Here is a 25,069-nt window from a genome sequence, read left to right as displayed (position 1 = left end):
ACAGGAAACGGCCTAAATGTGCCAGGTGGGGACACAGGCAGAGAACCGGAGCTCACAGACCCCCGCCCCCCCCAGTGGTCAAAAATCAAATTGCAATAACCTTGGCACAAAGTATTAACCAAGCAGTATTTTACATAGAAATCATAAAATTGTATAGCAGATACAAGTAAGAGCATCCATTTATATGAGACCTTACTGCACCTTTTAAAGATTATTTTCATTTGACCCCCTGCTTTTTTACGGTTTGCTTTTAGAGTGGCGGTCTGTTTTGTGGCTTTTTCTTGCGACCCCAGTGGCCTATAGGTTCTTGGCCTACTCTCCCAGTCACCCCCACCACCCGATGCTCAGTCAAGGATTTGTTTTATGATTTTATACAGTGCTCTATTATGGCTATTCTGACAGTATACCGTACCACAATGTAATAGGTAAATATCCACCTCCCTTTAAATGACAAATCTATGTTATATGTATCTATCATATCCAATTGTATGTTTCTATTATAGAGTATAGTTCCTTTCTGTGGTGTGTCTATACCCCTGAAGAGCAGAGATATACTATTCTCAAAACGTGTTAGCTATCTACATTTTGGGAACCATGTCAAATTGTGAACCACATTTGGTGGAAATAGTGTATATCCAACATGAACTATGAATAGTCTTTGTATCTATGCTATTTAATGTTTTTATCTTTAATTTTTTTTTTTTGGTCAACAAAGCTTTTGTTACTTTTATAATACATGACACCATTTTGAGTGTTACATTTTTGCACATAACCCACTCATGAGAGTTCCTTTTCATTGCTTGTTCATATTTGGGATATTGGCAACCACACAATGCTGCAAAAAAAATTCCTCTTTAGAAATCAGGCAGTAAGGAAGTCCAAAATCCAGTAGTTAAGCAGTCCACACAGGACAGCACAGACCCAGGGAACAAATCCACAGAAACGGGCACAGAGCACAGGAAGTCCTGCTATTTAAAGGCTAAGCTGATGGCAGATTGACTGCAGCTGGAGCTAGATAGTCTCAGGGGCAGAAGCACTAAGCACAGTACATTCTGTAGAGACTGATTCTCCAGTGGCAGGATGAATAGAGCTGCAGCATCAGAACCAGAAGGATCCAGGTTCAAAACCACCCAGACATTCCAAGAGCTTGGATGGGGTCAACAGAGGGTCAGAATGCACCCCAAGTCCCGTAAGGAAAGCATGGTGATCTCCCCACTGTCCAGCAGGGACAAGTGAAATTCTGAACGCAAGAGCAAGTCATCCAGGTATCACAGAGATCCTTTGTTGTCTCAGCAAGGCCAGGACCGGGCCAAGACCTTGGTAAACACCTGAGGAGCGGAGGTCAAACTGAAGGGCAGCGCTACAACTTGGTAATGCGTGTCCCTGATAGCAAGGCATAGAAAATGCTGATGTATCTCGCAGATGGGAATGTGCAGGTAAGCGTGCTTGATGTCTATAGGCGCCAGAAAATGCCCCCGGTGAAGGGAGGCCACCACCGAGCGAATGGATTCGAGTTGGAACTTGTGAACCCACACAAAAGGCATTCAGGTCCAGGATCGGGCGAACCCTTGTCCATCTTGGCAACTGAACAAATTGGAGTAAAAACCCCAGAACTGTTCTGACTTGGGCACCGAAGCAATCAGTCCTTGAGAGAACAGAACCTGGACAGCACCGAACAGGGCTCTGTCCAGCGGAAAGGAATGACATTTTATTTTGTAGCTTGACCTACAATATGTAACAAAAGTTAGTACACCCCTCACATTTTTGTAAATATTTTATTATATCTTCTCATGTGACAACACTGAAGAAATTACACTTTGCTACAATGTAAAGTAGTGAGTGTAGAGCTTGAAAAACTGTGTAAATTTGCTGTCCCCTCAAAATAACTCACACAGCCATTAATGGGCATCGAGTTCACCAGAGCCTCACAGGCTGCCACTGGAGTCCTCTTCCACTCCTCCATGACGACATCACGGAGCTGGTGGATGTTAGAGCCCTTGTGCTCCCCAACCTTCTGTTTGAGGATGCCCCACAGATGCTCAATAGGGTTTAGGTCTGGAGACATGCTTGACCAATCCATCACCTTTACCCTCTGCTTCTTTAGCAAGGTAGTGGTTGTCTTGGAGGTGTGTTTGGGGTCGTTATGTTGGAATACTGCCCTGCTATATATATATATATATATATATATATATATATATATATATATATATATATATATATATAACAATTTGAATACTATATATGAAAACATTTCCAAAAAAATTAAAAAAAAATTAGACTTAATGAATAATATTAATAACTATATATTTTTATATATAAAAAATTGTATTATATTCAACTTTTTAATATCATGAATTTAAATGAATTTTAATTTATTGTTGGCCATTATTGGCACCTTTAGAGCAAGAAAAATGTATCTCTTTAAAAATTTTATGTATGTCTTCACACTGGTTTGTTGCGCTTCCGTTGTGGTGTTAAAAATCCTGCTTGCTGCATTTTTTGGTCAGTTAAAAAGAAAAAACACAGCTCCCCGTTGAAATGCATTGAAAACACAGCAAGAATCCACCAACACACCCGTGTTACCTTTTTGATGCGGTTTTTGGGTCACATTATATTATATATACACATACATTATATGGGGAAAGGAGAGAGGAGGAGGGAGAGAGAGAAGGGGCAATTCTCAGAGATCTGTTCATTAAAAAAAAAAAAAAAAAATCTCATTCAGTAGTAGACGGAATTTAATCTTTAGTGGACTGAAAGGGTGCATATCAGCATGCTAGTAGTCTATTCACGCTCTCCACAGCTCTGAGTGTCAGTTGACAGCAACAGAATAGAGAGACATTTTTTTTTAAAATATATTAAATCAAGGTTTTCTTTTTTTAAAAAAATTGTTAGTGATATTAAAGTCTTGGATTTTTTGTTTAAAAATAACAAACATGTCATACTTCCCTCCTCTGTGCAGTGGTTTTGCACAGAGCAGCCCAGATCCTCTTCTCCAGTCCCTCGCCGGAGCTCTTGCCGAGTGCCCCTCACAGCAAGCAGCTTGCCATGGGGGCACCCGAGCCCCTGTTCTGTGTATCCATTCAGACACAGCTGTGGCTAGCCCCCCCCCCCCGCCCCCATTGGCTCACTGACTGACTACACAGGGAGCAAATGGAGCCTGCTTTGTCTTAGCCAATTAGGAGGGGGATTCCCAGACAGCTGAGGCTTTTGTGCAACATTGGTGGATCGAGATGGGGCTCAGGTTAGTATTAGGGCGGCAGCTGCACACTGAAGGTTTTTTTATTTTTTTTCAAATATTTTGATTTTCCAACATAATGGGTAACAAAACTGCATTGCAAAATAAACAAGCTGAGGCTTACCCTGAGTAGAAGTCAGGCCTGATAGCAAACATTTATATTTCGCACGCAGGCGAATACTAATCAGAACACAGTAAAAGTAATTACAAACAAGAGAGGATTACCCCAGAGAGAGAGAGATATGCTGGTACTTTATGGATGCATGGTCATCCCTCCAAACCTGTTGGTGTCACCCCTCCCTGGCTCCGACATCAGGAGAGGGAAGGGGAGAGGCTGGTGATAGGAAAGCTCTGGTACTCACCCACACGGGGGGAAAAGAAAGCTTCAGAGCTATATCACAGCAAAACTGGTTTAGAAACATTTAGGCCTAAAGAGAATGAGGCAATTAAGTTTACAAAGGAGCATTCCTAATTTGGAGAATATAGAACAGTGGGGGAATATAAACCATAGGCAGATAACACAACAGTGTAGCATAGTAAAGCAGGTCCGGTGGTAGGGGTGGGGGGTAGTAAAAGACCTCTATAAGCCAAAGGTTGCAGAGGTGGGGAGGGGGTATGTAAGGATGACCTAGGTTGTCATTGTGGTAGGTGAGGGGAGGCACTCCTGGTGTTAAATGCTGATGGGTGAAGAAGGGGTTGGGGGTGTCCGAGTTCAAGACAGTATTTGGTTTGATCCATAGTGTGATCTTAAGGGGAAGAAGGGTTTCAGAAGGAGAGAGCAGGTTTCCAGGGTGATCTGTAGCAGGTAGTTTTTTGGCGATGAAGGGTGCCCATTTAAGTTTGAGTCAGGGAGGGAAGCCACGTCTGGATAAGCTTGCATCAAGCTTTTTTGTCCAGCAGAGAAGCGAGATCGGAGTTGACATTCTGTAATATAGGAGGGCTGGAGGAGGGTCATTTTTTCAGTATAGCACATCTGCCTGACATGAAGCACGTTGACAGCCAAGCTTTGTTGCTCTGAGGGGTCATTGGTTGGGTTTACTTTTGAGTAAAGGAGGTGGTTTCCAGGTGTCCGAAGAGCAGGGGGAAAATATATTTTGTAGGGGGGCGCCCTGTGACTTTGGAAACAATGTTTTCGACTTGATTACAGAAAGAGATGATGCGAGGACAGAGCCATAGCCTATGCAGCAGTGTTGGTCTTTCCAGATCGCACAAAGGGCATTGATGTTTGAGTGATTGTTGGGTTGAGGATAGGAAAGGGAGGTTTTTTTTTTTTTTGACCTAATGCATGTTGAATGCAATAGAATGCATTAAGAAAAAAAAACCTTCTGCCTTTAGAACCACTTTAATATTTTATATATATTCCTTTTGGAAACCCCACGCTATGGGAAAATGATAATCTAGCAGATATGGTTACATAGTTACATATGCTAGATATGCTGGTATCTGTAATATTTTCCAAGTCTATAACAATGTGTTGAAGTCCTTTATGGATATTCAAACAGAATTTAACCTACCCAGACACCAATTCTACAAATATCTCAAATTAAGACACGCTATCCAGGCACAGGGCCATATATATATCCAGACTATTGCTCTCTAGCCACCCACTGATAAGGGACATTTTTTATGGTCAAGAAAAAAAGGGCCTGATCTCACATATCTACTCAATCCTACTGGCATCGGGCACAGAACCCTGCGGCCCTACCTTGTAGAAGGGGTTGGACAGAGGACCTAGGGAAAATAACTGACGAAACATGGGAATTATGCTTGCAATCTGGACCAATCACATCAGTATCACCATCATATAGGCTATCTCAGCTATTGTTACATAGGGCATACCGCACTGCCATTCAGTTGCATCGTTGGGGAAGGAGGGACCCCCCCTCTTTGCCCTAAATGCAATAGGGAGGAGGGACCTCTAATTCATCTAATCTGGCGCTGTCCCAAACTACACCGATACTGGGTCAAAATAACTGAAGCTATCTCCACAGTTTACAAGGTTAGGGTCCCTTTGTACCCCATGGTGTGTGTATTAGGAGCTATAAGGAAATCTATCCCTCACCTTCCTATATAGCAGTGATCAGATTAATATATCTTGCCAGAAAGGTAGTGGCCAGATTCTGGCTATTCCCCCCCACGAAAAAACAATGGGTGGACCCGGTTAATTACATCCTTGTTAGGGAGCACCTAACATATCAGCATAGAAATGCATCTCGCAATTTTTATTCTATATGGCAAGCCTGGTTGGAAACTCCAGGACTAGCACCTTCGCAACCAGTTTTACATCGGCTGTTACAGGTATGAAATATGATGACCAAACGTTAGCTGTTTAGAATGTGTTCAAAGTGGATAGACACAAAGTTGGGTATGGATATCACATAGCAAACACATTCAACCCCTGTATGAAAATAGGAGAAATTCTTACAAGAACAGGTAGAATATGAGCGATTCAGGTCTCTGGCCCATTGGTCCTCAGTTTTACTGTGTGAGTGGGAGGGTGTTACCTCACCCACTTGGCATAGATTATTATTTTTTTTTTTTCCCTCTTCTTTCTTTTCAAGATATGTCGTCGTACTATATGCGATGTCGTGGATTTACATCACTGACTAATATTTCGCATAACCTATTGATCTGTGAACTGATTATGTTTGCCTCTGTTATGCAACATGTAATATACCTTGTACGACACAATAACAAAAAACTTTCTCTGATTTAAAAAAGAATATATATATATATATATATATATATATATATATATATATATATACACACACATATATATATATATATATATATATATATATATATATATATATATTTATTTAATAATGTTATTAATATTAGTCATTAAGTCTATTTTTTTGGAAATGTTTTCATATATAGTATTCAAATTGTAATATATATATATTTATATAATAATTAAAATGTTAATGCTTACGGGTTAACTTGCAAAATTAAGATTTCAATAATAATGCAAGATATAAGTTTGAAAAAAAACTTAATTCATGTAATATCGAACCAAAAGGAATTACATTAACAATTTTTTTTTTTTTTTTTTAAGCGTTAAAAAATTAAATTGTTAAATATTTTTAGTACATACATTTATTACACATATATGACAGTAGTGCAAAATAGGATAAACTGTTTATTAACCGTTTTGATCTTGTTATGTGTTTTTGACAATGAGATACAGTTGGCATATGATAAAGCAGATCTCCTCGCTCCTGTGTACCGTGAGGTCACATTGCATGAAGTCACATGGGGTGTACCAGGAAATTGTGAATGGGCCTGTACTCTCATGAGATTGCATTTCAATGCCGCAGAGAGGAGATGAGAGAGCCACGGCAGAATAATGAATGGACTGACAGCACAAGGGGTGTATTGTGAATAGGGGTAAATACATGCATGCGCCAGTGATGTCATGAAAGGGAACAGAATGCACGAAAACTGAGCTTAGAATCCATCTACACACAGCAATTTATAGGTTTTTATTATTTAAATGGGGGGGGGAATCTGAGTTTTTTTTTACCACTTTAAGGCTGTAAATCGGTCTTCAAAATTTAGACACAGGCACAGAAAATTCTGCTTTTGTCAAATAGCTTTTTTTTTTTTTCAGGAATTTTGAATAACTTATAAGACAATTTGGAACATTAAAGTGATTGTAAAGGAAAATTATAAAAAAACAAAAACAAACATGTTATACTTGCCTGCTCTGTGCAGTGGTTTTGCACAGAGCAGCCCCAATCCCTCCTCTTCTCAGGTCCCCCGCTGGCGCTTTGGGCCCATCCTCCTCACTGAGTGCTCCCATAGTATGCCGTGTGCTCCCATAGCAAGCTGCTTGCTGTGGGGGGCACTAATGTGTGTTCGCTCTTGAGCCGGCTCTTTGCGTAGATAAGACACAGGGCATGGCTCAGCCCCAACCCCTGCCTCACTGGCTGTGATTTACAGCAGCGGGAGCCAATGGCTCTTACATCTCAGCCAATCAGGAAGGAGAGACCCGGAAGAGCCTCGGGTCTCGTGCACATTGCTGGATCGAGATCAGGCTTAAGCTGCACACTGAAGGTTCTTTTTCTTTATGCATAGAATGCTTGAAGGTAAAAAGACATCAGCTTTTACAACCACTTTAACCCCTCAAACACAAGACTAAAAGATACTACATATATGAGCTTCAGGCCCTTCAAAAAAAAACAAAAAACAAAAAAAAAAACCCGAAGAAAAATATGAATGCTTATTACAAAAATTTTAAGAAAAGCAAAACAATATTGAAAAAATATTTTTTTTACTAGGCTGAAAACCAAAAAGATAAGTGCTTAGAAACCCGCTTACATGTTAAAACCAATTAAAATGCAGAAAAAGCCACTAGGTCAGATGACCCTGAAATTACAAGATAGCCACCTAACAAACAACAAAACATAATAGTGAGTACATTGCAGAGGCAGCAACAGTCACATTAATACCTAGCAGAGATTGCATTCCATTCAAATGAGACCAACTGTCTTGAGAAATCACAAGAAAAACAAAAAACTATTCCTGAATACAGTATATGCAAAAAAAAAAAAAAAAAAAACAACAACTTTGTTTGCCCATGTCCTCATAGAAACCATTTTCAAGATTCAAAGAGCCTGCATTGTATGATTAGGAAAAGGTTTGGATTTGGCATGAACTATAGCAATACAGTAGCATACAGTGTGTCTGAATAGATTTGATTTAGAAAAACAATTACTTACATTATTGAACGATCCTATTGTAGCTTTTTTCATAAACTTGGTGATGGGCATACTGCCAGCAGATTTTCTTTTGCCTGATGAAGGAGTTGCTTGTGTCTGTCCGCCAACGGTTATAATTTCATCTCTGCTGGGCAAATTCAACTGGGTGATATATATCCACTGACATGGTACAGGAAGACTCTCTTGCTGAAAGCTCTTCAAAATGTCACTGTGCACATACCAACACAAACGATGATCTGGGCGTTTTTCATACATCGAATTCTCAGAAATGATACGTTTCAATCGTGCTTTGGATGGTATATTAATACTGCTGGGCGTCTGGTGGCACGCATTTGGACTAGTGGATTCAATGTTGCTACCGTCACCCAAAGAAATGATGCCACGCCTGCAACACTCTTGAAATTCCTTGATAATGATTTTGCTTCCATTGACATTTCCATGAAGCAAAGGGAGAAGATGCATAAGTACTGCATAAAAGAAAATACATATAATTTTAGAAACATCCTTATTTGGGGTAAACACACACTAAATAAAGTCAGATAATGCAACACAAATAGTTTTAATAGCCTTATCTTAGATATCTCTAAAGCCCCATACACACGATAGGACTTTGTACAAACTTTCCCTTGGATTTTTGTACAAAGGGCGTTGGCCAGAAGTTTGTCTTGCATACACGACAGGACTTTTCCAGCCAACTTTCACCAAATCATGTGGTTTTTCAGCTCTTTACCACCACCCTTTGGTCAACCTCTGTATTGTTGTCTGATATTGTGTCAATCTCGCCACTTTTATTGGCGAGATTGACACCTTCACACTAGTGTGGGGATCCGACTTGGATTCCCGCCAATGCCAGGCACTGTGGTATGAATCTTGAGGGGGAACTCCACGCCAAATTTTAAATAAAAAACCGGCATGTATTCCTCTCCAGGGGCGTACCAGGCCCTTAGATCTGGTTTGGATTTTAAGGGGAACCCCCTACGCAGAAAAAACAGCGTGGGGGTCCCCCCAAAATCCATACCACACCCTTATCCGAGCATGCAGCCTGGCCGGTCAGGAAAGGGGGTGGGGACGAGCAGGCGCCCCACCCTCCTGAGCCGTACCAGGCCGCATGCCCTCAACATGGGGGGTGGGTGCTTTGGGGGAGGGGGCGCCCTGCGGCCCCCCCACCCCAAAGCACCTTGTCCCCATGTTAATGAGCACAAGGGCCTCTTCCTGACAACCCTGGCTGTTGGTTGTCGGGGTCTGCGGGCGGGGGGCTTATCGGAATCCGGGAGCCCCCTTTAATAAGGGGGCCCCCAGATCCTGTCCCCCCACCCAATGTGAATGAGTATGGGGTACATGGTACTCCTACCCATTCACCTAGGGGAAAAAAAGTGTCAATAAAAAAAAAAACACACTACACAGGTTTTAAAAGTAATTTATTAGGCAGCTCCAGGGGTCTTCTTGAGACATTGGGGGTGTCTCAGGCCTCTTCTCCGTGCTCTCTGGTTCTTCTCCGGTGCCTTCTTCCTTCTGCCGGGCTCCTCCGCTATCTTCTGCTCTTTTGCTAGCGGAGGAGCCCGGACATCTGGATCGTCTTCTTCCCTCTTCTCTTCCAGAGATGTTGACACAACGCTCTCTCCGGCTGTAATGCTGTCTGTGCGCTCTGCTATGACTTATATAGGCGGTGACCCCGCCCCCTATGACATTGCAGTCCCGGGGCATGCTGGGACTGTGAGGTCATAAGGGGGTGTGGTCATGTGATCACATTTTTTAATTTTTCTTCTACGGAAATGGAGGTCCATGTGAGTAGCAAACAACCTTGGGGCGGCAAGAAAAAATATGATTCCAGATTGAACAGAAGGATAATGCAAATGGTAGACAAAGAGCCAAAGAAAAAACTTCCAAAGAGACAAGCTAAACTCCAAGGTCAAAGTAAATCAGTGGTGTGATCATACAACCTGCTGCTTTTTGAGCGACAGCTAGCTTAAAGTGGTTATAAACCTCAGATGTGAAATATGAAGAAAGAATATCCCTCTATAGTGTGTACTGCATCAATCACTTGTGACAACTTTTCCTGACACCAAGAGAAAAAGGTGACAGCCGGGAGCTCCAGCTGATGCCTCAGCTCTGTTCTTGTGTGCAGGGAGTTGTGTCCCTTCCCTCAAGCTTTCAGAGGTGTCCTCACTGAGCTCTGCAGAGTGTAATTTCAGCTTCCTGCCTCATTTTTTGAATGCTCAGACAAGCTTTATACATTTTAGAAGTTGAATGGCTGTAGAGAAAAGAAAACTGCAAACAGGCACAACTTATATAGGAGGATTTGTTTTATCTCTATGTATTACCTGAGGCCAGTCACTTCGCTGGGTATATGTAAGGGTTTACAACCACTTTAAAGATAAAAAAAAGCCAGACTGGAATGTGCCAAAATGCATATAGGCACTATGATCACAAAAAATATGAAGGTTTTTCAAAAGAAAATAACGCCATACCAACTATGAAACAAGGAGGCAGCTTGATCATACTATGAAACAAGGCGGCTTGTTATGATTTAGGGCTGCTTCGCTGCAATATGGCATAGGGTGCATAGGTCTCATTGAGGGCTACAGAATTTGCTTTACTAATTGATGTGGATGCATTTAGCGCTGTATACTGTATTTAACATCAGCTAAATACAGTATACAGCATTGCATTCCTGCAGCAATACAGGGACTTAATGTCTGCCACTGGAATAAAATCAAGTGAGGCTGGGAGCTCATCATTCATAGGGAGCCTAGTATTTTGAAAACTATTAGTGTGGGGTTTACTTGATTTGATTGTAGCCGTATTAGTGCAATTGTGGGGTTTAAAACTCTTGTTGTCTAGGGTACCATTAAAAATCAGTTTTACTTTGATTTTATCTTTCTTCCACAGGCTCTCGCCTCTTCATGTAACCAGTTCCCCAAAAGGGAACTCATCTTTCACAGTAATGCAACATTTGTCCCCATTTATTGATTTCAACTCTCCTTAAAGCAGAGCACCACCCAAACAGGGAAGATCTGCTTGTTTGCTTACTCCCCCCCCTCCGCTGCCACAATTGGGACCTTTCAGGGGGGAGGCACCCACTCTGACTTCCGGGTAAGATTGCCACAATCATTGTGCGGCGAACTATGAAACTTGAAATTTTTAGCTACCCTAAGGCTTGCTTTCAAAAAGTCCTTTGATTAAGGGTATATAGCTATATATTTGTTATGGTTAAATAAAGACACCAAAACCATCCAGTTCAAAAGTATTGGGACACATGCCTTTACACGCACATGAACTTTAATGGCACCCCACTCTTAGTCCATAGGGTTCCATTATGGAGTTGGCCCACCCTTTGCAGCTAACTCTTCTGGGAAGACTGTCCACAAGGTTTAGGAGTGTGCCTATGGGAATGTTTGACCGTTAATCCAGAAGCACATTTGTGAGGTTAGGCACTGATGTTGAACGAGGAGGCCTGGTTCACAGTCTCCGCTCTAATTCGTCCCAAAGGTATTCAGGGTTTAAGACTTTTTCAACAAGGAATATAAACAGAACTGCCAATAAAATATAGTTTCATATAAAATCCCCAGAAATACACAGAAAGAGAGAGAGAGAAAGAGAGAGAAAGAGAGAAAGAGAGAAAGAAAGAGAAATTAAGAGAGAAAGAGAAAGAAAGAGAAAGAAAGAGAAAGAAAGAGAAAGAAAGAGAAAGAAAGAGAAAGAAAGAGAAAGAAAGAGAAAGGAAAAGAAAGGAAAAGAAAAGAAAGAAAGAAAGAAAAAGAAAGGAAAAGAAAAGAAAGAAAGAAAAAGAAAGAAAAAGAAAAGAAAGAAAGGAAAAGAAAAGAAAGAAAGAAAAAGAAAGGAAAAGAAAAGAAAGAAAGAACGAAAAAGAATGAATAAGGGAAAAAAAGGCGGAGGGGGTTGGCTCGGGTGCTTATCTGGCTATTAATTCCAATACAACTTTTACATTACACAACAAAGAATATTACATACATACGTAAATTACATAAGTATTTGTAAAAAAAAAAAAAACCTCATATACAGTGCCTTGCAAAAGTATTCACCCCCCTCTTGGCATTTTTCGTGTTTTGTTGCCTCACAACCTGGAATTAACATGGGATTGTTTGAGGATTTGCATCATTTAATTTACAGAACATGCCCACAACTTTGAACATTTTTTTTCTTCTTCTTTTACTGTGAAGCAAACAACAAATAGGACAAAATAACAGAAAAAGTCAATGTGCATAACTATTCACCCCCCTAAAGTCAATACTTTGTAGAGCCACCTTTTGCGGCTATCACAGCTCCAAGTCGCTTTGGATAAGTCTCTGCAGATCTAGACAAATCATAAATCATTCCTTGACCGCCTGGACAACGTTCAAGAAATGCAATCCCTCTTCCGCTGAACGAGGCTGAGAGAAAAAAGAAGGCAAAATAATGTCCTGATTCAAATGAAAGGCTGACATCACTTTTAGCAAAAAGAATGGAACAGGTCGTAACACCCTGTCGTGGTAAAGGATCAAGTATGGTTCCCTGCATGAAAGGACCGCCAACTCCGACATCCTTCCAGCCAAGATGATGGCCATCAGGAAGGCTAGCTAGTCTAATGGAATTTCCTTGATAAGTTCAAGTCCCAAGGACACATAGGTGACCTAATGGGGGGAAGCAAACGAGTTGCCCCCTGCATAAAGGTTCAGACCAGCGAATAGGAGGCTAAAGGCCTTTGGAAGAATACTGACAGGGCCAAAATCTGACCTCTGATTGTATTCAAAGCCAATCTGATTTCCACAGCTGACTGTAGAAAAGAGAATTCTCCCAATCATGTACTGTATCTAAGATAGTATTACTATAAAAAGCTGTATTTTTAAACTCACGTTAACATGCCCATATTTTTAAATGTTGCTCAATTGCATCTCTAGCCATGTATATTAACTCTTCTAAGAAACAAATAGTCTACCTTTCGTAACCAATGGACTACCGTTGGTACAGTACGTTGTCTCCAATACAAAGGAATCTGAGATTTTGCAGCATTCAAGAAATGGAGTAATTGAACTCATGTATCTACCTATTAAAACCGCTGAACAGTGAAATAAACCAGGGTCCAAATTTTATTTCATCTTTTGTATTATATAAGTTGTATCTGCAACTGCCTTCCAATACTTCTAAATAAGTGGACAGGTGCACCAAATGTGTCCATGCGTCCCGGTAACTCCACATTCCCCCCCCAACACAAAGGTGATGTCGAAGAGGACACGTGCAGTTTATTCGGGGTGTATCAAAAAAGGGGGAAAAATACTGCGCTAAACCAAATCAAGGTGAAGTGAAAAAAGCAGCTGACACTCAAAGTCAAAATACCAAAAAATTATGTAGAGCTAAAAAACTGTGACTTAGTGAAAGGAGACATCCAAAAAGTCAACCTCAGTGTGCTGAGGTCGATGTGCAGTGACTCAAAACAACCTACAAAAAAGGTCTTCCACTGGGGCACAGGATATGCCCCAGTGGTTGACCTGCGCCATAGGGAGCTCCTTTTTTCCGAGTTGTGCCAGTAGATCTGGCCTGGAGACGCAGATCCACTGGCACAACTCAGCTTGGCACCCGCATACCATCAGGAATCCAGTATTACGAGCCTGTTTGATGCACTGCCGTATGCTATGTGCGTCCATCTTATCCGGTAAGAGTACCCAACCTCTCATCTGTAAATTTCTCTGAAGTGTCCACAAGTGCATCCAACAGTCCACTCTGATTATAGGTTTCAACTTCAGTTGGAGATTGAGGAGAAAGATATATCTATATATAGATGGAAAAGTTCTATCTATCTATAGATATATCTATCTCGTAGATATATATTTATATCCGTGTGGACATTGACACTTGTGTTGTTTTTTTTTGTAATATACTATTCATTTTACATGCACTTGTGTGTATGATCTTATCTCTTACATAAATATTTTGTTTGTAGGTTGTTTTGTGTCACTACACAATCGACCTCAGCACGCTGAGGTTGACTTTTTGGATGTCTCCTTTCACGAGGTCACAATTTTTTAGCGCTACACAATTTTTTGGTATTTGGGGTGTAATACCAGCGAATTAACACTTTATAGTTTACTTCTTCCATTTTAGATGAAATAGAGGACACATGAGCTAACTGCATAATCGTATCTTTTTGTTCATCAGAGATATTTAATTGTAGATCTTTTCCCCCAACTAGCTATATAACCAGGATAAAGAGGACCATTGAGGTGGGTCTTAGACCGCACAATTGCTTTAACATGGTTCAATTCAGACAAGGATTGAAGCGGCTGTGGTAAATTATGCACGAAATGCAATAATTGTGTATATTGCCATACAGTTGTGCTCATAAGTTTACAAACCCTGGCAGAATTTATGAATTCTTGGCCATTTTTCTGAGAATATGAATGATAACAAACATTTTTCACTCATGGTTAGTGTTTGGCTAAAGCCATGTATTATCAAATCAACTGTGTTTACTCTTTTTAAATCATAGTCACAACAGAAACTACCCAAATGACCCTGATCAAAAGTTTACATACCCCGTGATTTTTGCCTGACAACATGCACAGGTTGACACAGGACTCTCTGAAAACATGTGGTGTGGCTGTTTCAAGATGCACAATAAGGAGGCACTTGAAGAAAGATGGGCTGCATGGTCGAGTCGCCAGAGGAAAGCCATTACTAGGCAAATGCCACAATTTCCTGCTTACAGTATGCCAACAGCACAGACAAGCCTCAAACCTTCTGGCACAAAGTCATTTGGAGTGATAAGACCAAAATTGAGCTTTTTGGCCACAACCATAAACGCTACATTTGAAAAGGAGTCAACAAGGCCTATGATGAAAGGTAAACTTGAGAAAAACTGAAGGAAGAGCCGGCATTGCTGGATATAACATCTGTGATCTTTATTGTATCATGACAAGTATAAAAAAGGACAAGCAGAAGTGTTTCGGCACAAGCCTTGTTCACAGCTCTGATGAAAGGTACACCATTCCTACTGGTGGGAGGTGGCTCGCTGATGTTTTGGGGATGTGTGAGCTACAAAGGCACAGGAAATTTGGTCAAAATTGATGGCAAGATGATTGCAGTATGTTATTAAAAAATACTGGAGGAACCTTTGCATTCATCAGGAAGGAAGCTATGCATGGGACGTACTTGGACATTCCAACAAGACAATGATCCAAAACACAAGGCCAAGTCGACCCGTCATTGGCTACAGCAGAATAAAGTGAAGGTTCTGGAGTGGCCATCTCAGTCTCCTGACCTCAATATAATTGAGCCACTCTGGGGAGATCTCAAACGTGCAGATCATGCAAGACAGCCCAAGAATTTACAGGAACTGGAAGCTTTTTGCCAGGAGGAATGGGCAGCTACATACCCAGGCAGAATTTATGATTTATTGTCCATTTTTCAGAGAATATGAATAATGACACAAACTTTCACTCATGGTTAGTGTTTGGCTGAAGCCAAATTAAAAAAACAACTATGGTTACTCTTTTTAAATCATAAAGGCAACAGAAACTACCCAAATGACCCTGATCAAAAGTTTACATACCCCAGTTCTTAATATCGTCTATTGCCCCCTTTAACATCAATAACAGCTTGAAGTCTTTTGTGGTATTTGTGGATGTGGCTCCTTATCTTCTCAGATGGTAAAGCTGCCCATTCCTCTAGGAAAAAAGCTTCCAGTTCCCGTAAATTCTTGGGCTGTCTTGCACGAACTGCACGTTTGAGATCTCCCCAGAGTGGCTCAATGATATTGAGGTCAGGAGACTGAGATGGCCACTCCAGAACCTTCACTTTATTCTGCTGGAGCCAATGACAGGTCGACTTTGCCTTGTATTTTGGATCATTGTCACGTTGGAATGTACAAGTACGTCCCATGTGCAGCTTCCTGGCTGATGAATGCAAATGTTCCTCCAGTATTATTGATAACATGCTATTCATCTTGCCAACAATTTTGACCAAATTTCCTGTGCCTTTGTAGCTCACACATCCCAAAAACATCAGCAATCCACCACCGGTACGGGGTGTAACAAGGTACGGGGAGTCAACAAGACCTATGATGAAAGGTAGTTTCATCATAGGCCTTGTTGACTCCTCTCCAAATGTAGTGTTTATGGTTGTGGCCAAAAAGCTCAATTTTGGTCTCATTACTCCAAATGACTTTGTGCCAGAAGCACAACTAAGTCCAAGGAATTGGACTTAGTTGTTAGGCTGTAGTTAGGCTGACATTCTCTGACCAACAATTATACCCTCTATCCATTGAACCTGGCAGAAAATAAGTATGTCCCAAAAGAGGCATTAATGGGGAATTGTGCTTCCAGAAATAACAAGAATCTAATAAGTCCCATATGGACAAAGTGGATATGGTGGATGCCAGCCTTCTAAATGAGCATGGGAGCCACATTACCACGGACAAATCTTTATCTGCTAAAGCGGATTCAACTTGCACCCAAAGTTTAGAGTCACTAGATAGTTTTAAAGTGTATTGCTGAATGGAAACAATTGCATAGTAATACAATTTAAAATTGGGAAATGCCAACCCTCCCATTCGCTTAATACTATATAGGACATCGAGAAATTCTCACACGTCTTCCTTTCTATATATAATGTGAGATAGGAACTTGTAGGTTAGAGAAAAAAAAAAAACTTATATGAACGCCCATGGCAATCATTTGAAAGAGAAACAAAATGCGAGGCATATTCATCTTAATTACATTTATTTTGCCCAGCCACGAATGGCAAATTGAAGACCACCTCCTTAAATCTATTTTAATTCCGTTTAACAAAAAAAAGTAGTTGTATTTGAATAAATCTGATAAGTGGGCAGTCAAGTTGATTCCTAAATATTTTGGGGTGACTGGTTGCCAACGGAACGAGAATAAGGAATTCATCTTCAGTTGATGAAATAGTAATAATTTAAATTTCGGACTTAGACATTAATTTTATAGCTGGATATAGCTTCAAAAATATGTAGGGAAGTCATAAGATTTGGTAGAGAAATTCTAGGTTGCTAAACATAAAATAAAATATCACCTACATAAGCAGCTAGTTTATGTTCCTTATCTTGCACCTTTACTCCATTTATCTCAGGATTAAAACTGACCATTTGGAGAAAGGGTTCCAGGGACAAAACATAACGGGGACAGGGGGCAATCCCTGAGGGGTTCCATTATATAATGTAAATTAATCACTTAGGACTCCATTAATCCTTATTTTCGCGGTGGGTGAAGCAAAGAACGATGTTATCCAGCTTATCGTTTTGGGACCAATTCTTATAAATTTCAAGGTCATCATTAAATAATCCCAGTCCACACTGTCAAACGCCTTTTCAGCACCTAGCGATAATAACAGGATGGGAGTAGTATCTAACATATGAAATGAGCGACAGGATTCAAAGCGAGTTATCTCTGGCCTCGTGGCCTGGGACAAACCCCGTTTGATCTGTGTTTATCCATCTTAGAAGCAATGGACAAAGTCTTGCAGCTATTACGTCTGCATAAAGTTTAATATCTAGATTTAATAACGAAATAGGGCGGCAATCGCCGCAATAAGCCGGGTCCTTTTCTGGTTTTTGTAAGACAGTAATATGGGCATTTAAAGACTTGGGTGAAAACCCTCCACACCCGATATTGAGCTGGCAAAAGTTAAATATGGAATTAGGATATCTTTTCATTTTTTTAGAGTATAAGATAGTATAACTGTCAGGTCCAGGCGCCTTCCCTGGGGACACTGAAGATAATGCTTTATAAAATTCTTCCTCTGTAAACTCTGTTTCTAAGACAGACAAGGCTTCCTCAGGCAATCTAGGTAAATTAGATTGCCTTAAGCATTGCATTATTTTGTCATGTTTTTCCTCTGATGATAGATCGGTCCGCATAAAAACCGCAAAAAACTTGTGCAAGGTGAAGGGGAGGTATGTGCTACTCCCCCCAGATGGTACTTTAATATTAGCAATATAAGTAGCTGACTTTCTCCTTAAGAGAATGAGCCAACAACGTTCCAGGCTTATCACCCCACTCAAATTTTTTGCAAAGAAAATTGTAGTTGATTTTTAGATTCTAAATTAAGAGCGGGTTTAAGTTCTTCTTTGCATAAGTTCTATGCTAACAGTCTTACAGCTAGTATAGTTTATGGGCTCTCTCAAGATCAGTCACCTGCCTCAGCAGGTCATCATTCAATCTCTGCTGCTGTATTTTATTTTTTCTGGCTCCTAGCTCAATCTCCCCCGCATAAAAGCCTTATGAGCCTCCCACAAAACAGCCTTAGAAAGCTCAGGTGAAGCATTGTCTCGAAAGTATTGAGTCAAGGAGGCAGAAATATAAGCCATGTCTTCTGAGATCAGAGAGCAACGTTTCATTAGGTTTCCAATTATATTGCTGCAGCAGATATGGCCAGAGGTGCAGAGACAGGGGAAAAGATGGTAAATGCCACCAACCCACGCAGATGGCAACCTTAAATGAATATACGTGAAATTTACAAAGGAGCAGTACGTAGTATAAGAAATGAATGAAAAATAATTAAATTAATTAAAACCGAGCTCTCTATAAAGTGCAAGTGAAAAAACATTACTCTGAACACAAAAATTGTGAAAAGTGCTCAAACAAAAAATCAATAAAAAGCTGAAAAAAATTGATTTTTAAAACAGCTTACTTGTAAAATCCTTTTCTTGGAGTACATCACGGGACACAGAGCACCATAATAATAACTATGTGGGTTATACGCTTACCTTTAGGCGATTGGACACTGGCAACCAATAGTAAGACGGTTCCTCCCATATAACCCCTCCTATACCGTTAGTACCTCAGTTTTGTAGCAAGTAATGACGATCCCAGAAAGAGGGGAGGGACCTCTGTGTCCCGTGATGTACTCCAAGAAAAGGATTTTACAGGTAAGCTGTTTTAAAAATCCATATTTCTTTATCGCACATCACGGGACACAGAGCACCATAATAATGACTATGTGGGATGTCCTAAAGCAATGCACCTGAGGGGGGGGGACACAATATCCCTAAGCCCAACGGGCCCGAGACTATAAAGCTGCCTGCAACACTCTGTGGCCAAAAACAGTCTCCCTTTGAGATCTCACATCCACCTGGTAAAACCTGGTGAACGTATGAACTGAAGACCAAGCAGCCGCTTTGCAAACCTGAGCCATAGACACCTGCTGGCGTACTGCCCATGATGCACAATCTCTCTAGTGGAGTGTGCTTTTAAATCCCAAGGTGGAACCCTGCGCTTTAATCCATACGCCTGGATAATAGTCTGACGAATCCACCTGGATATAGTTGAACTTGTTGCCGGCTGTCCTTTTTTAGGACCCTCAGGCAAGACAAAAAACAGTCAGTCTTCCGAAAGGGAGCTGACATTTTCAAGTAAACTTTTATCGCCCTCACCACATCCAGTGAGTGAAGCGACCTTTCCTCCCTAGTCTTAGGGTTTGGAAAAAAGGAAGGTAAAATGATATCCTGATTCAAATGAAATTTGGAAACCACCTTTGGTAGAAAATCCGGACGAGGGTGCATGACCACTCTGTCCTGATGAAGAATCATAAAAGGTTCTTTGCAAGAAAAGGCGGCCAATTCTGACACCCTTCTAGCCGATGTTATAGCCACCAAAAAAACAAATTTCCTGGTCAATAGGACAAAAGGAACATGCCCAATAGGTTCAAAGGGTTGACTCGAAGGCTGACAGTACCAAATTTAGGTCCCAGGGACATAAAGGTGGTTTAACCGGTGGTCTCAGGTGTGTTACTCCCTTGACAAAGGTTCACACCAAAGAATGGGATGCAATTGGTCTTTGGAAAAAAAACAATAAGGCCGAAATCTGTACCTAAAGCGAGCTGCAAGTCTACTCCTGCTTGAAGAAAGGCAAGAACTCTTCCAATCATATAACTACGAGGGTTCCACTTCCTTTTCTCACACCAAGAAATGTATGACTTCCAGACTCTATAATAGATAGCTCTAGAAACTGACTTTCTAGCGTTTATCAAAGTAGACAAGACTGAACCCATAATACCACGGTCTTTCAATAGTCTGGTCTCAATAGCCAAGCCATCAAATTCAGCAACCGTTGAGACAACAGGTCTGGACGGCATGGAAGGACCAATGGGTCCCCTACTGCCAACTTCACGATCTCCGAGTACCAGGATTTTGGTTTTTGCTCCTCCTGTATTCTGCGTAATAAGTGCGGCAGGTCACTGTCCACCAACTGTCCACCCCCGGAATAAACACTGCCGAAAGGAACGGCACATGTTCTTCTGCCCAAGTCAATATATGATTTACCTCTTTGGGCTGCCCAACTCCTGGTACCTCCCTCGTGGTTGATATATGCCACTACCGTGAAGTTGTCGGACTGGACTCTGACAGGAAGACCCTGCAATCTGGATGTCCAGAATCGCAGAGCCAGACGAGCTGCCCGAATCTTCAATAGATTGATGGGCAGGGTCCTTTCTGTCTGGGACCATATTCCCTGAACAGACGCCTCCTCTAGGACTGCTCCCCAGCCGAGAAGACTGGCATCTGTAGTTACGACTTTCCAGGCTAATGGTGGGAAAGATTTCCCTCTTTCCAAATTGCTGGTTCTTAACCACCAAGAGAGGTTCCATAGTACCTGTGGAGATAGAACCATCGGCTGATCCAAGGTTCGAGCCGACTTGTCCCAGGCCTTTAGAATACTGTTCTGGAACACTCTGGAGTTGAACTGTGCATATGGTACTACGTTGAAGGATGACACCATCTTGCCCAGTGACCTCATGCACAGCCGAATAGAAGGTGTTAGTTCTTTTTTCACCTTCTGGACAAGTTCCACTATGGAGGCGACCTTTAAAGGGGGGGCAGAAACATCTTTTCTTGGGCGGTGTCCAAGACCAGACCCAGATACACCAAGGCTTGAGTCGGACAAAGAGCTGACTTGTCCACATTTAGAATCCAACCTAGGCGTTGTAAAACCCATACTGTTCTTGACACGTTTTGAATCAGTATGGGGCAAGAGCAATCCCTTAGGAGAAGATCGTCCAGATATCCTACTATGGAGACCTTCTGAGACCTTAGGGAAGCCAACACCGGGGCCAGAATCTTTGTGAAAACCCTGGGGGCTGTGGCCAGACCGAATGGTAGTGCCACGAATTGAAAATGACTGCCTTCTACAACGAAGCATAGGAACCTTTGATGCGGACTGAAGATTGGCACATGAAGGTACGCGTCCTTGATATCTATGGTCGCTAAATAGTCTCCCTTTCTCAGGGATTTTATTATCGAACGAACCGACTCCATGCGGAAGGATCGAACGTCTACAAAGAAGTTGAGAGCCTTGAGGTCCAAAATGGTCCTTACTACCCCATTTGGCTTCGGCACAGTGAATAGGTTTGAGTAAAACCCCTTGAACCTTTCCTCGTGCGGAACCTTTACAATTACCCCCTGCTTCAGCAGATGCTGTGAAGCTAGGAATAGGCATCTTCTTTTCTTTGGATCCGACAGAACCCTTGAGTACAGAAACCGATTTGGGGGAATTCACGAAACTATTCTGTAACCGTATTTTACAGTGGAAATGACCCATCTATCTCAAACTAGTTCTTCCCAGGCATCCCCAAACAGCCGAAGCCTGCCCCCCACCCGTGAGAGCGGGGGCGCCGCTTCACAAGGTAGACTTAGAGTTGGGCTTGGGTGTCTTTTGGGTCCAGGGTTTCTTCTGACCCTGGGGTCTTTTAAACCCAGACAGCTGAGGCCGTCGATACCGCTTAGGGGAAGAAGCACTAGGTCCCGGAGGATTGGGAATTTTATAAGAGTGTTGCTTCCCTTTCTTTTTAATAGGGAGTAGGCGCTCTCCATGGAATGGAAAAGCTGCGAGTAGCCTTTTACATGGCGTCTCAGCAGACCAGTTCTTTAGCCACAAGACTCTGCGCATATGGATTGACAGTAACGCAAAACTAGACATCTGTTGGATTGAGTCCTTCAATGCGTCTACTGCAAAACATAAGGCATGAGGAATCTCCGATAACTCCTCGGCAGATTCCTCCTTGCAAGGTATGTTCTTTGCCAACCTTTTAAAGCGATCCTTTAGGGATTGGCAAATCCCAATAGCTGCAACTGCTGGCTGAACTGCTGCACCAGCCACTGAAAAGGAGGCCTTTAATAAGGACTCTAGCTTTTTATCAGCCGGATCCTTGAATACCTGGGCATTATCCACTGGACAGGTTAAACTTTTATTTACAGAAGATATGGCAGCGTCCACCAAAGGTGTGCCCCATTTCTTCCTGAACTTCTCCTCCATAGGATATAAGACAGAAAACCTTTTTGGAGGCAAGTATATCCTGTTAGGGTGCTCCCAGTCCGCGTAAATCACCTGCTCCAGTAACGGATGTAAAGGGAATGCTTAGGAAATTTGCTGAGGTCGCAAAGATCCCAAAGTAGAACAGGAGAGTGCAGACTCCTGAACCGGGGGTAACTTAAACCCAAATTGTACCATCTCAATTAGAGATTGGCTAAACAATTTTTGGGAATGGGAGGTTGAAATTGGCTCTTCAGAGCCAGAGTCCTCAGCTGAGGATCCTTCAGCCTCTCTTTCCTCCCGGTCTTTTATGACCACCCCTTTCAAATCCTCCGCCCACTCTGGTTCCAGATCACCTGGACCCATCTGGCTAAAAGAGTCCTGGTGCTCTAGTGACTCTCCACTTGGCCCAGGCTCAGGGGAGATCTATTACGCTTCCTCCCCCCCTGTGTTACAGAGGCAATCATGTCAGCTATTTTGCCCTCAAGGCCGATGCCAAATCATCCTTTGTAACATAAGCCGAGGCAGGTATATTGGTAGTGGCCACTATGCCTGACAAATGCAATGGCTCAGCCAGGCCAGATGCCACAGGTCTTTCAGGAGAAACTGAGGCTGCATCAGCATGGGGTTGGTCTCCTGTTTTTAAAGGAGGTACTCTTACCCCTGTGCTAGCCTTGTTCCCTATACCTCATTTTCTGGAAGACATTGCTTACACACAAGGAAGAAAGGAGTACTCCCCACAAAACTACAACCAGCCTTCAACCTGTCACCACTGTGTCCAAGACCTCCAGACTCACGTGCCCAAATATCGCTCTGTGCTGTCCATGCGCACGCCAGGATCTCCATCACTATAAGCCTTAGCGTGAGCGCGCATCAGCGTAATCAGCGGCATGCCCGCCACACGGCGCATGCGCCATCCTGACGCACGCCGCGCATCTGTGACATGCACAGCAGCGGCGCACGTACCAACGGCGCGCACACACACGTCGATTGCGCGCGCATGCGCACACCCGATCAAAACGCACGCCATACCGGCCATCTGTAAATTCCAGACACAGGTTTCAAGGTTTACCAGCAGGTTTCAGAGGGAATACATACATATATACAAAATTCCCAAAGGGAGTACTCACCATCCCAATCAGCAGGGCCTGTTTTACCAGGCCCAAGCTTCCCCCATCACGGCGGGTAGCGCCTCTAAGGACCTTCAGGGACCGGGTCCTCCATATTTTGGGGTCCACACCCCTGGGACCTGTAAAGCACCCTTTCTGGTTTTACCTTGGGCAAGATTGACCAGGAATACCAACTTAACAAGGGTCCAGCGCCTATATAGGACACATTACAAGCAACACCTTGTTCTTGAACAGAGGTTCGGGTACCATTCACTTTAGCTTTGTTATGCCATCCGAATGGATCTGATTATAACGTCCTCAGTGGGACATCTTTGAAGAAAATTGAAGAGCTTCAACAGCCATGACCATCACCTTCAAGACACTGGTGAAAAAAGTGAGGTACTTCTGGTATAGGAGGGGTTATATGGGAGGAACCGTCTTACTATTGGTTGCCAGTGTCCAATCACCTAAAGGTAAGTGTATAACCGACATAGTCATTATTATGGTGCTCTGTGTCCCGTGATGTACGATAAAGAAAATATTATATTAATGTCCAATTGTGAGAACACCCCATAGGTGTTTAGTGATAAACAAATAATCAAATTATTATAAATAGTGTTCCAAATAGACAGATCTGGATAACTTCTGGGTAAAATCTTCCTAATATTCAGCGATCATCAGAGGGGTTAGTTAGTCTTCCACCACCATCACCAGTCACACAGTCTACTCACCAGAATGTAGTGACTCCCATGACCGGAATCAAAAACACTTATGCCCAGTACACACGGTCGGACTTTGTTCGGACATTCCGACAACAAAATCCTAGGATTTTTTCCGACGGATGTTGGCTCAAACTTGTCTTGCATACACACGGTCACACAAAGTTGTCGGAAAATCCGATCGTTCTGAACGCGGTGACGTAAAACACGTACGTCGGGACTATAAACGGGGCAGTGGCCAATAGCTTTCATCTCTTTATTTATTCTGAGCATGCCTGGCACTTTGTCCGTCGGATTTGTGTACACACGATCGGAATTTCCGACAACGGATTTTGTTGTCGGAAAATTTTATCTCCTGCTCTCCAACTTTGTGTGTCGGAAAATCCGATGGAAAATGTCCGATGGAGCCCACACACGGTCGGAATTTCCGACAACACGCTCCGATCGGACATTTTCCATCGGAAAATCCGACCGTGTGTACGGAGCATTAGTCAAAAGTATCACAGACAGTACTCAATTTTCTCTGTCAAAAGTGCCAGGAAGCCACGACCATGGCTGAATCCAAAAGCTGTGTAGTCAAAATGCTGTAACTGCATAGACACTGGATGGACTTTGTGGAACCCTCGGTATGGGATTGGTCAATGATAGACCATCAATGCCATAGATTGGGAGAAAATGCATAAAGAAACAAAATAAAACCACATAAAAAATGTGCAGACAGTCATACACAAAACGCTGCTGGAAAATTTCCAGCAGCGTGACAAAGGTGGAAGTGACGTGTCATGCTCAAGGAACACTACCGGTTTCATCAGTACGCTCTGACATCATCAGGGGTCGTAAGGGCGGACACGTCGCCTCCATATAAATACAACCACCAAAGGATATCCAATCCAGTGCTATCCTGAATGAATCAAGAAACATTTACAAGGACAATGTGGATGGATATAAACTAGTATATTATAATAATATAAAATAAATTTAAAATTACAATTTAAAAATATTTAAAATTCATTAG

General features: G+C 42.2%; 1 protein-coding gene across 2 annotated transcripts in view; it reads right to left on the bottom strand.

Moving 5' to 3' along the window:
• Window positions 1–25,069, bottom strand: part of CHAF1A (chromatin assembly factor 1 subunit A) — a 693,562-nt gene that overhangs the window by 125,520 nt on the left and 542,973 nt on the right. For both annotated transcript variants that reach the window (XM_073594763.1, XM_073594760.1), the window contains exon 12: window positions 7,966–8,432. In XM_073594763.1, coding sequence (XP_073450864.1) covers window positions 7,966–8,432 — 467 coding nt within the window. The remainder of the gene's footprint in view (window positions 1–7,965; window positions 8,433–25,069) is intronic.

The sequence above is a fragment of the Aquarana catesbeiana genome, linkage group LG01 (assembly GCF_042186555.1).
Source record: "Aquarana catesbeiana isolate 2022-GZ linkage group LG01, ASM4218655v1, whole genome shotgun sequence".
Classification (NCBI taxonomy): domain Eukaryota; kingdom Metazoa; phylum Chordata; class Amphibia; order Anura; family Ranidae; genus Aquarana; species Aquarana catesbeiana.
The sequence above is the reverse complement of the archived record's forward strand: the minus strand, read 5'-3'. Positions and strand labels throughout refer to the sequence as shown.